A 13,016-nucleotide genomic window follows, 5' to 3' on the forward strand; every position below is an offset into this window, starting at 1 on the left:
CAGTGCCTCGGGCCTCATGGCCTAACGAAGGCTAGCATTTCACTCTAAACTTGTTGGAAAACCAGTGGGGTTTCCAGCAGAGGAGTAATCTGATGTATTTTCAAGGGTCACTGTGGCTACTGTGTTAAGAATAGAATAGGAGAGCAAGGGTGGGGACAGAGAGACCAGTTCTGGGGGCTATTTAAATAATTTAGGGGAGAGATCAGTCACAGTATTTTGGGCCAGAGTGGTAGAGGTACCAGTGCAGCAGTACTTTATATACAGATACAAAGTAGAAATAATGAGATCTACAGACAGAAGAGATGAGAAAGAAGAGACAAGAATGATTCAAAAGATTTTGGCCCAAACAACTGCAGGTAGTGAGTTGTTACAAACTGAAATGGGGTCCACTGGGGAGGGAACGTGTGTGCTAGGAAAGGTCAGGAGTTCAGGTTCAGATGCCACAAGTACGACAGATCTCTATTCGAGTGGACATTTCTACTAGGACGTTAGATGCAGATTGGAGTTCAGGAAAAAGGTCTGGGTGGGCATATAAGCTTTTTCTACAGTAACCATTCTAGTAAGTGTTTCTTTGGAGCTATTAAAACAAACCTTTCTATATTATTGGAAAATGGGGGAGAATAATATCAGCAGACTAGCACCTATCTAACAAATCATATCAGCAAAAAATAAAATACATATGGAATACTTATCTGTTCATCAATTCAACAAATATTTAGAGTATTTAGAGAGTGCTTCCTAAATACTATGCAGTGACAGAGTAAATATGCCTTTTCAGCCCTGAAACACCCTCGTGTGGTCTGGGTGATTGTCAGTGGGCTGTGACTGCACAGTGGGCTGAGTGTTCCTGGGCAGCTCTTCTTGGCTGTCAGAGGAGCTGAAGGAATAAAGATGAGGGAATCGTTCACCCTTCCCTTGGGTGGCTCACAGACTAGGTGGAGAGACATAAACACACGAAAAGTTCAAGAGCCCTAAAAGGTGTCAGTAACCCTTGAAGACCACAGATAAGCAATGTCATGAGGCACCATGTGAACACTTGCAAATGTTGATACATGCCTTAGGAGTTCAAAGAGGGAGACATCTTTCCAGGGGAAGGTAGCAGGGAAGGCTTTTGTTTGGGTAGGATCAGAATTAGGACCTGAAAAAAGAGTCAGGGTTTCTCGAGGAGGAGTGATGGCGTTTTCTTTTATTCTAAGAGTGATGAGATGCCTGTGAAGGGCTTCAAGTAAGGGAGATGTCAGGATTTGAGTTTTGAAAACATTACTTTGACTAAAATGTGGAGAACAGATGGCTATAGCGATGTCTGACCGACGTGGCAGACTTTTGCAAAAGTCTATGCTGTGAGGTCTGCCGTGAGAATGGAGCATTCAGGCTGAGTCAAGAGCTGGATATGTAGGGGTAGGTGTTGGGGAAGAGGACTCAGGGAAGGCTTGGGGGTTGTTGGGGAAACCACAGCCATAACCCTAGAAGTGGATAATATCTCTGAGGGAGAATGTATGAAGAGAACACAATCAGAAGGCGGAAGAACTAACCATTGTTTAAGCACTTACTTTAAGGAGCTGGAAAAAAAAAACAAAACAAAACAAAAAAAAAAACAGAAAAAGGGCCAGAGAGATAGAAAAGCAAGATATCACTGGGCATAAGAGGAAACAGGCATTAATGTGGAGAAAGAAATAGGTTGAGTAAGAATACCCTGCATTCATATGGAACCTTACTTTCCATAAAACCTTTTTTTTTTTTTTTCCAGTAGGCTCCATGCCCAGTGTGGAGTCCAGTGTAGGGCTTGAACTCAAGACCCTGAGCTCAAGACCTGAGCTGAGATCAAGAGTTGGACGTTTAACTAACCGAGCCACCCAGGCGCCCCTTCATAAAACTTTTATTTATTTATTTTTAAAATACTTTTAATGTTTATTTATTTATTATTATTTTTTAATTTTGAGATGAGTGAATTTTATTTTTTTTATTTATTTTATTTTTTTTTTACAAATAGTTTGTTGTCAAATTAGTTTCCACATAAATTGTTTATTTATTTTTGAGAGAGAGACAGAGCACAAGTGGAGGAGGGGGCACACACACACACACATGCACGCACACACGCCCAAAATCTGATGCAGGCTTCAGGCTCCAAGCTGTCAGAAAAGAGCCCAACGTGGGGCTCGAGCTCACAGACCATTGAGATCTTGACCTGAGCTGAAGTCGAACGCTTAACTGACTGAGCTACTCAGGTGCTCCTTATAACTTATATTAAATGATCTTATGTGATAAAAGAATCTAAGTACTCATTGGAATCATGATTAAACACTCATCTAGAATCCGGCAGCCTGTTTCCCCTTGTGCAAAATAGTAGTAGGTAGATAATACCTAGATTATAAGGAGGTTATTCCTCTAGGAGCTTAGACCAGAAAAGGGCCTTAAAAATCAGCTACTTTCCAACCACTTCATTTTATAAATGAGGACACTCAGGCCTCTGGGGAAGTGAATTTCCAAGGTCATACAGCTATTTAGCAACAGAGCTCAGACCAGAAAAGGATCTTCTGAGTTTTTATTTAGATTTTCCTCTTCCTCACGGTCTCTAAGCCTGAATGACACTCCTTTATTCTAAGAGCACAGATTTAATGAAAACAGCTAAATGAATTGAAACGTGTACCTTTTTTAAGAAATGAGGAATATTTTGTCTTAAGCTACAGTCAGTGGTAAGAAATGTGTTGTCTACTTATAATCCAAATTTATTTGAGTGAATGCTCAGTTCTAATTATGCCCTCCCGAGTGAGGACACTTTATTCACTCAGACTTTTTCAGTCTTTGAAAGGACAGTACAAGTGCAGCTCTTAGAGAAGCATCTGTCATCATTCCAGTGAGAATTAATCACTCTTTCTTCTGGTTTCCCAGAGATGCAGTGTGTCTCAAACTTCAGGACAAAAAGTATCCATGGGTCATGAAATCAATTCCACGGGTCCCCCCCACCTCCAGGAAGAATAATAGAATAGAAAACGCAAGAGTACATCACACATGACGATGGTAACATTACTTTGCGAAACTTTTAGTTCAGTTATGTGTGTGCATACGTGTGTGTATACTGGATGGATTGCAGTATAAAATGTGAAACGTTTGAATAACACAGGATTGGAAGATTCTAGGGTAAAACACACCCCTGTATTTATATAGCCACCCAGCTCTTTGAGAGTTGGAGCTAGCTTCATCTTTGTATCAGTCATACTACCCAGTGGATCCTCAGATGTTGATTCAAATTATTATGAAGAATTAGGAAAGAATTAGGAGAATGAAGAGCAGGTAGGTTAGGGAAGAAATGAGTACTTGATTTAAGTATCAAGGTTTTAGTTTCCTTTAGACGTTAATATTAATTTCTTTTTCAACCTGGTATTACTGGCACAAGAACCTATGTTTCATATCTGTGCTGTAGGATGGTCTCCCGGTCACCTTCAATGTCCCATGTGGATGTGATATAAATAATACTTCCTGGTAATGTTGCAGCTGTCATTCAAGCATCTTGAATTGCTTTACGAGCAGGATCTGGTGATGAGTGCCTGGCTTCACTTGGCAGGTGCCTGAGTTAAGAACCAGTGACTGGCTGAAATCTCTGGGCTCCAGACTGACGCCTACCCCCCTCCCCAACCCCCACCCCTAGTCCCAACCCTTTCTTTCCATTATCCCTTGGAAGAAGGAGCCCTTGACCCCATCTCTTTGTGAGGCGGTCTAACCGGTCAACAGTCTGCAAAGATTCCACGGAACTGGGAGATTTACTCTTTCCTTCGGGGTGGGAAGCACATGGTGTAGTAAAGACTATTTATTTAACTGCCTCAGGGCTTGAGAAGTCCAGGGAGAAAAACTGGGAAGGAACTGATTAGAGGTGAATTCTGGATCATCAGAGGAAGTTGGAGAACCCTCCAGTTAATAGCCCTTTAAGATTTGCACCTGACAGAAAGGGGATGTTTGCCATGTGGTCCCCATTTTATGTACACGTGCTCTTCCGATGGGAACCTATTGCTTGCTTCTGGCCACACAGCTTTGTTTTGTTTTGTTTTGCTTGCTTGTTTGTTTTAGTAAACTCTACTGCCAACCAACGTGGAGCTTGAACTCCCACCCTGAGATCAAGGGTGGCACACTCTACCAGCCCCGAGCCAGCCACACGCCCTCCTTTGGGTTTTATTGTACAAATAAACCCACCAGAAACTTCAGTGCCTGCTCTCACACACACACAGACCTTCACGTCCTTCTGTTTTGTGCAAGCCCACCAGCACCTTGAAGTAGTCCCACTCCCCGTTTCCTGGAAGCTCCTGGGGGTCCGCTTTCTCTCTTCTCTGAGAAGCTGTTAACTGCCTGCCTAACTGCCTGCCGTTGGGCCTGGGAGGCTCGGGGAGGGTGACAGCCCAGTCCCAGCGCGGAGTCGGGTTACACCACTTGTGTCTGAGTTCACGCAGCGTGTTCCTCTGTCAGGGATTCCGCAAATATCTCCCAGAGGTAAAAAAGGAAAGTGCGCTGTGCTCGGCCACCCAGAGCAGGGAGCCCCGTCCCCGGTCCCCAAAGAGAGAGACTACGCCAGCCACCCACCGGGGTCATGTCGCCATAGCCTTGCGGCGTCCCAGCGGCTCGCCTCAGGCCCAGCCGCACCATGTTCCTAGGGTGACAGGCGATCGGGTAGGCTGCTCCCCATGGGCTGCCCACCATGTCTAATGGATATCGCACTCTGTCCCAGCACCTCAATGACCTGAAGAAGGAGAACTTCAGCCTCAAGCTGCGCATCTACTTCCTGGAGGAGCGCATGCAACAGAAGTATGAGGCCAGCCGGGAGGACGTCTACAAGCGGGTGAGTGCAGGGGTGAGTGCAGGGGGCGGCTGCCCACCTACTGCTGCCCGGGCTCTTTCTGCTAATTAGGGAGGGAGGCGGGTCCCACGCCCCAGGCTGGTCACCTGAACCTGACCGGCTGCGCTCAGGTGACCTTGGACAAGCCCGTTTCACCTCATTTGTGCCCGTTTTGTACTTTCCTTCTGTAAAGAAAGCGAGCTGGACGGAATCAGAGGCTCTCAAACGCCTGTGAGGTGTTCGGCACACTCACCCTTGGGAGCTGGCTTAAAATGAACCCTGCCTCACCCCAGGGTTCTGGTTTACTAATGCAAGGCAAGAGGAGCTTAGGAACTTGCATACTTTTTTTTTTTTAATGTTTTTATTTATTTCTAGGGGAGAGAGAGAGAGAGAGAGCGTGAGCAGGGGAGGGTCAGAGAGAGAGGGAGTCACAGACTCTGAAACAGGCTCCAGGCTCTGAGCTGGCAGTCAGCACAGAGCCCGACGCGGGGCTCGAACCCACGTACCGCGAGATCATGACCTAAGCGAAAGTCGGACGCTTAACCGACTAAGCCACCCAGGCGCCCCGGAACTTGCATACTTTTAAAAGTTTATTTGTTCTTTTTTTTTTATAATCTCTACACCCAACATGGGGCTCCGACTTGGGACACCAAGAGTCACATGGTCTTAGGACTGAGCCATCCAGGACCCCCTGGAAATTAGCATTTTTAAAAGGCCCAGGGGTGACTGCAGCAGGTAGTTTCCAGGCCCTAAGTTCAGCTAGAGAAGGGCCCCTTCTAGCTCTGTCCCAGGAGGGGGAAGGGCAGAGAGTGAGCTGATAGAGCAAAGGGCAGGGGCTAAGCACAGTTCTGTTCTCTGAGAATTTCATGCCTGTGTTTGAAGATGATTATGCACATAAACTTGAAAGACCAAATCTTAGGCATCATCAGGCATAAGACTAGTCCACCTAAAGATGAAGAAAAGGGTGCTGACAGCCTAGCAGCTGGCCTGAGGGTGGGAGGGGGTGCGCTTTCCTGTCTTGGTCGATGGGTGAGTGATTTGGGTGGGGAAGAGGGGGGTGCCTCAGTGGGGGCTGACATGAGGCAGCACCATGGTAAGAGGATGGTAGGCTTTGGGATGAAGCTTCCTAACTGGTTACTACGGTATTGGTTTCCTCAGCCCTCTTCGTGTCTGGCCAGTCTCTGCAGTGGCCTGGGTGACCCGGAGACCATTGCCTCTGACTTTTTCAGAGCTTCTAGATCTCCAGCTGTTTACACCAAAAGACTGCACAAACATTATCATTGTCTGTGCGCGCCTGCCGGGTCCTGTTGGGAAGAAGGTTGGGAAGCTTTTGCAGGCTGCCAGATGATATGTTGGATCAGAGGAGTAACTGGTACCTTTGAAACCCAGTTATTTGGTAAATTCAGTTACTGTGCACAGCTACATTCTAAGGGATTTTGCTCTGTTTTCTCTTGGTCCTGGATTTCCATGTTTTAAGCTGAATTTTCCTGAAATTGGCCCAGACTCACCTTTCATCTCCTATGTGGCTGCTGAGGGCACTTGCCTCCATGAAGTGGCCAGGGGTCAGGGTCAAGGAGGATATTGCCAAGTGAGGGTTGGTAATGCGGAGAGATAGAGGGGTGTAGAGAGATGGAGAGGCAGGGAGAATGTCTTTGCCTCAGGATAGAAATAGTGAATGAATTTGTTCATTGTGCAGAGGGAGAGGCATTTTTCCATTAACTGTCTCCAAAGCAAGGCCGAAGGAAGAAGCAGTTTCTTAGATCATTTGAGGGAAAGGGCTTTTTTTTAGCTTGAATCAACCGACTGCTTGAGTCATTTGGTCTCACCCTCTGCTCTGCACTGGCTAAGGAGACAGTCTTCAGGGAACATTTGGGTGGGGCATGGGATGGCACCATGACTCCCCTGGAGAAGATTCTAGAGGGGCAGGGTGGGGAAGATATTGTCACATGCAGAGGTGATGACCCTTTTTGCCATTAGGCCCTGTCTTTTCCTAGTCTTACGTACAGAGTAGTCAGGTACTTACTAACATCATAGGATTTAAGAGATCTCAGGCTACCGTGTCGCCTCCCTTCCTTTCTTACCAAATCTTTGTTTGATCCATTTGTCATATTACTCCTCCCATTTGGCTATGATTGCTTGTTAAGCACTAAAGGTTTAAGTTAAAATGCTCTTCTTATTTGGAAAGCAAAACACATAAAGCCATCATCAATCATTAATATCATAGTTGAAATTAGTTTATCCCATATGTAGTGAATGATAGAAGCCACTTTGGGCAATTCCATTAAAAAATTTTTTTTTAATATTTATTTTTGAGTGAGAGACGGAGACAGAGTGTGAGCGGGCAAGGGACAAAGAGAGAAGGAGACACAGAATCTGAAACAGTCTCCAGGCTCTTAGCTGTCGGCACAGAGCCCAATGTGGAGCTAAAACCCATGAACCTCGAGACCATGACCTAAGCCAAGTCAGACACTTAAGCGACAGAGCCACTCAGGTGCCCCTGGACAGCTCCATTTTGATGGAAGGACAAGGGATCAGAAAACCACTCCAGCTGGAACCCTGGACAATCAGGGGACCTGAGCAAGTTCCTTAACCTTTCTGAGTCTGTCCTAGCCTCTGTAGAATTGGCATTAAGAATACTGCACAGGGGCACCTGGGTGGCTCAGTTGGTTAAGCGTCTGACTTCGGCTCAGGTCATGATCTCACCACTCATGGGTTCTAGCCTTGTGTCAGGCTCTGTGCTGACAGCTCAGAGCCTTGAGCCTGCTTTGGATTCTGTGCCTCTTGCTCTCTGCCCCTCCCCCACTCACACTCTATCTCTCTCTCAAAAAATGAATAAATGTTAAAAAATTTAAAAAAAAAGAATATTGCACAGTACCATAGGCCCTGAAAATTATTTGTAAAGAGTATGAATAAGCAGCAGCCCTAAAGATGAAATAAGACTTCTGTCACTGCACTTTGTAAACTTTGTAGCTTTATAAGTATGTGAGGAGGCATTAGATTACCCATAGTAATGCCAGTAGTAATAGTTATGAGATTTTAAAATGAGAAAGAGATTTGGCTCTTTTAATCTCACCTTCTGCTATATCCATGAATATGCCTTACGTTCATCCTTATCAGTCACACTGTGAGTCGATAAGGTTAGGGCAATGACGTAGCTGTGACAGTGACATCCGGGGTGACATGTGGTGCATCACATGGTAAATCAGGCAGTTCAGGTATGAATTTAGAGCCCTGTTCTCTGACCAAATTTAGCTTGATTTTTCTTTAGCGTTGGAAAGACACTTCTTTAAATATAGTAAAAACATGAAATCACACCCAACTGAGTCAGAATCCACAATAACTTGGGTGCTGTATGCAGGACTCTTTTAAATAAAACCAATATTGTGAGACATATGTAGTGTCAGTCTCTTATGGAAAAGTAATTATTTTATCATTTTACATATTTTTGTCACAGCAGATTTTCACTAAGGAGTGAAAAATTAGAGACAGTCAAACATTTCACCATGATGGCTTCAGGCAAGAGAAATAATGGGAAACTTTAAAAAGGGCTGGAGAGAGGGTTCGATCTTTCTCTTCCCAAGTAGCAAGTCCTTAGGTAGTTGATTGAGGGAGGGACTAAAATCGATATAATCCTTAATTGTAAAAGCAGCAACATGAATGTTTACTCACATGGGAAGTTTTAAGAGTTAGGGGTGCGTGGGTGGCCCAGTCAGTTAAGCGTCTGACTTTGGCTCAGGTCATGATCTCATGGTCCGTGAGTTTGAGCCCCGCGTCGGGCTCCAGCTCAGAGCCTGGAGCCTGCTTCAGATTCTGTGTCTCCCTCTCTCTCTGCCCCTCCCCTGCTCGCTCTTTCACCCTCTCTCTCAAAAATATTAAGAAAAATTTTTTAAAAAGGTGTAAGAGTTAGAGAATTATGTAAATACCTAGAAGAATCCACTTCAAAGCAAGTAAATTAAAAAAGAAGTTAAGAGTTTCTGTCTTTTGAGCTATTCAGAGAATCCAGAAATAATCTTAAAACTCCTACTACCTATGGATTAACAAAATAGTGTTACATTATACATAAAAATTGGTTCTGTGGGGCTGGAAGCTTTTCCATTGAATGTTTAACTGTCCTCCAAATGTCCATTTTTGTAAGCAATAAAAAAAGGAAAACCACAGGATGAGACTGCTTACCCTCAACACAAAGAAACTGGGGCACATGCCTCTGTGATTAGGTACCACTTCCCCCTGTCGGTAGCAAATATAAATTGTAGGTTCAGTCTTTGTGGGAAGACCATTTTAAACACATAGAGCATATGAGAAGCCACTGCAGGACATTCAGCTCCTGCTTCTGGACCAAAGTTAGTGAGAAAACGCTGTCAATGAACCACAGCTGAGTATGGCCCACTCCTAGGAGACTGGGATGGCCCACTCCTAGGGACACTGGGTGGCCCGCTGCTAGGGAGACTGGGTGGTCCGCTCCTAGGGAGACTGAGATAGCCCACTCCTAGGGAGACTGGGTGGCCCGCTGCTAGGGAGACTGGGTGGTCCGCTCCTAGGGAGACTGAGATAGCCCACTCATAGGGACACTGGGTGGCCCGCTCCTAGGGAGACTGGGTGGTCCGCTCCTAGGGAGACTGAGATAGCCTGCTCCTAGGGAGACTGGGAGGCCTGCTCCTAGGGAGACTGAGATAGCCCACTCCTAGGGAGACTGGGATGGCCTGCTGCTAGGGAGACTGGGTGGCCCGCTGCTAGGGAGACTGTGTGGCCCGCTCCTAGGGAGACTGGGTGGCCCTCTCCTAGGGAGACTGAGATAGCCTGCTGCTAGAGAGACTGGGAGGCCCGCTCCTAGGGAGACTGAGATAGCCTGCTCCTAGGGAGACTGGGATGGCCCACTCCTAGGGAGATCGGGTGGCCCGCTCCTAGAGAGACTGGGATGGCCTGCTCCTAGGGACACTGGGTGGCCCGCTCCTAGGGACACTGGCTCTGGACTGCAGCTGCTCTGGTAAATAATTTCTGGGTGGCAACTTGGCTGACTTCCTCGTTGTTGATTATCCAATCCTGCATCGTCTCCTGATAGCCGAGTGTGCAGCCACTTGCTTGAATCAACTGACTGAAATATGCCCGGCCCTGGAATGTATGAAATGCACTGCTGTGTGGTAAACACCCAGGCCCCAAACAGCACACAAAACCACCTTCTCCTGTGTCTTGCACCATGATGACTACTTACTTGTTAAACTTGTGTGGATTTATTATTACCCAGAGTTGCTTTAAAAATGATTTAAGGTTCCATTTTAAGAATGGAATTTAAAATCAGACAGGGCCAGATCCAATAACAAAGCCAGCAGGAAAAAGGGAATGTCATTGTCCTGGACCAGGTAGAGTCCATGTTTAGATAGGACATAATTGATACCAGAAGGTTAAGGTGGTCTTGGCCTTTAGATAGGAGTGGGAAGAGTTGTGTTTCATGGTGTGTTGGCCCTTCAACTGCCTGACTTCTTTGAGCTGTGGTCTCTCATCTTTGAGATTGGATGATATTTTTCCAGAGCAAACTTTGAAGTATATACATAGCACGCTTTTGTAGTAGATCTTAAAACCCATGATAAACAGCCTCCTGATTTCACGTGTCTCCTAAATTGTCATCATTTCTACTATTCGGTGATCATGGGCATAGTAGTTAAGAGTTACGTCCTAACAGACCTGAGATAGAATCTTGATTTACTACTTGCTACTTGCGTTAATTTAGGAAAATAACTATGATTTCTCTGAGCTGAATGAAGTGGGTGTTGTAACAGCACCTATCTTATAGAATCTGAGGGAGGCTTAAATGAGCCAATTAGTTGAAAACAGCACAATGCCTATCAGACAGTAAGCCCTCAAGAAGTATTTGCCATTATTGTGACAAATTGAGAGATGACAAAATTATCCAGATAAGTCCAATTATTGGATAAGTCCAATCATTTTTTTAATTTCTTTTTTTACTCTTTTCTTAATGTTTATTTATTTTGAGAGACAGAGAATGAGCAGGGGAGGAGCAGAGAGAGAGGGAGACACAGAATCCGAAACAGGCTCCAGGCTCTGAGCTAGCTGTCAGCACAGAGCCCAACGTGGGGCTCGAACCCACAAACTGTGAGATCATGACCTGAGCCAAAGTCGGACGCTTAACTGACTGAGCCACCCAGGCGCCCCTAATTTAGGAACTTTGACTTGAACCAGTGGAAGACTATTACAGAAGAACTACTATCTTTGGGGGTATCAAAATGTAGGGCACAACTTTTGGACCCAATCGGAAAACCTGAATTCTGTATTTATCCATTCCTAGCTACATATCCTTGGCCTTGTCCATAACTTCTCTGAGCCTTTGTTTCCTAAAAGGGAGGCATAAATCCATGCCCTGCCGTTCTCCCCATATGCAGACATGTTTTAATGTGTGAGATGTTAAACAAGCGTGAAGGATTATTACTATCCTGCATACCTGGAGACATATACTCGAGCATGGGTGCTCTCTCAGGCTATTGCCCAGAGTGATTGCTGCCGTTGCTGTTGAAGTGAATGGTTTTCTTCTTATATTTAACAGAGTTGACAGTTTTTATAGTTGGGCACCTTGTTTAGTTAGCTGCTGAGTTTTTTATCCCCCGCCCCCCATGTTTTATTTACATGAACTTTAAGAAATGTACAGAGTAGGGAAGGGAGAAATCTAAGTAAAGAGAAGAGAAGTAAGGGGAACTCTGGCCACAAACTACTTTTTTTTTTTAATTTTTTTTTTTAATGTTTTATTTATTTCTAGGAGAGAGAGAGAGAGACAACGTGAGCAGGGGAGGGTCAGAGAGAGAGGGAGTCACAGACTGAAACAGTCTCCAGGCTCCGAGCTGGCAGTCAGCACAGAGCCCGACGCGGGGCTCGAACCCACGAACCGCGAGATCATGACCTAAGCGAAAGTCAGACGCTTAACCGACTAAGCCACCCAGGCGCCCCGGCCACAAACTACTTTTAAATAGTTCTCTGGAAGCCTGGTGTGAGCATAGCCCATGTGGGCCTATGTCTGTGCACACTGGGTGTGTGACTCCTCATTCTCAGCTTTCTGAGGGCTGTGAAGGCATGTCTGTCCATTTCCTCTTCTTTGTGGGAGTAGAAGTAAGAAGAATGTAGGGAGACTCCATTCATTAAATAGTTGTAACAAGTATTTGTGTTCTTGGTTTAAAAAATGTAGCATCTTCACAGCTATTAGGGCAACTAACAGGCAAAAAAACACCCAGAAAAATGGAAAGTAAGATATGTTGGCCAGAATGTGGAAAAACTGGAAACATTGTGCATGCTCAAGAAACTGCTGTGGAAAATGGCATGATGCTTCCTAAAAAAGTTAAACATAGAATTATGCTATGACCCAGCAGTTCCACTTCTAAGTATATACCTGAAAGAAGTGAAAGCAGGGACTCAAACAGATATTTGGACACCCATGTTTGTAGCAGCATCATTCACAGTAGCCAACCCTTCCCCAGCCTGAATGTCCATTGACAGATGAATGGATGGACAAAATGTGGTACCCATGTGCAATGGGATATTGTTCGACCCTAAAAAGGAAGGAAAATTTGACATAGGCTACAACATGGGTGAACTTTGAGGACATTATGCTAAGTGAAATAAACCAATCACAAAAGAACAACTATTACATTATATGAGGTACGTAGGGTAGTCACATTCATAGAGGCAAAGAGTAGAATGGTGGTGGCCAGAGGCTGGGGATGGGTGCAGAAGGGGAGATATTGTTTAATGGGTACAGTCAGTTGGGAAAAAGTTCTTGAAATGGATAACTATACAACAATATGCATGTATTTAATGCCACTGAACTATATGCTTAAAAATGGTTAAAATAGTATATTTTATATTATGTATATTTTACTACAATAAAAAAAACCTTTTCCATAGCCATTATAGTTAGTTTAAAACGTTGTGGAAGCCTTGAACCAAAACAACTTAAATGTTGTGGAAACCTTGAACCAAAACAACTTGTGTGTTTTTCCTTAACACAACTTTTCTCATTTTAAGAGCTTTTCATTAGAAGTCATAATACTTGCCTTTTGGGAAGAAGAAAATTTTTTTCTTTGAATATTTAACGCCTTTTCTTCCAATCTCCAGGAAATAAATCTAAAACTAAATTCTGGAGCCTAATTTAATTCTATTCCATTTATAATAATCTCCTTAATGATATCTGCAA

The 13,016-nt window shown here is 44.6% G+C and overlaps 1 protein-coding gene across 4 annotated transcripts in view; it reads left to right on the plus strand.

The window, feature by feature from the left end:
* The window catches only part of LOC144234341 (myomegalin), a 189,231-nt gene that overhangs the window by 41,046 nt on the left and 135,169 nt on the right, over window positions 1-13,016 (plus strand). For all 4 annotated transcript variants that reach the window (XM_077767682.1, XM_077767740.1, XM_077767733.1 and 1 more), the window contains exon 4: window positions 4,715-4,825. In XM_077767682.1, coding sequence (XP_077623808.1) covers window positions 4,715-4,825 — 111 coding nt within the window. The remainder of the gene's footprint in view (window positions 1-4,714; window positions 4,826-13,016) is intronic.

Source organism: Crocuta crocuta, unplaced genomic scaffold (genome assembly GCF_008692635.1).
Source record: "Crocuta crocuta isolate KB4526 unplaced genomic scaffold, BGI_CrCroc_1.0 scaffold180, whole genome shotgun sequence".
NCBI lineage: Eukaryota > Metazoa > Chordata > Mammalia > Carnivora > Hyaenidae > Crocuta > Crocuta crocuta.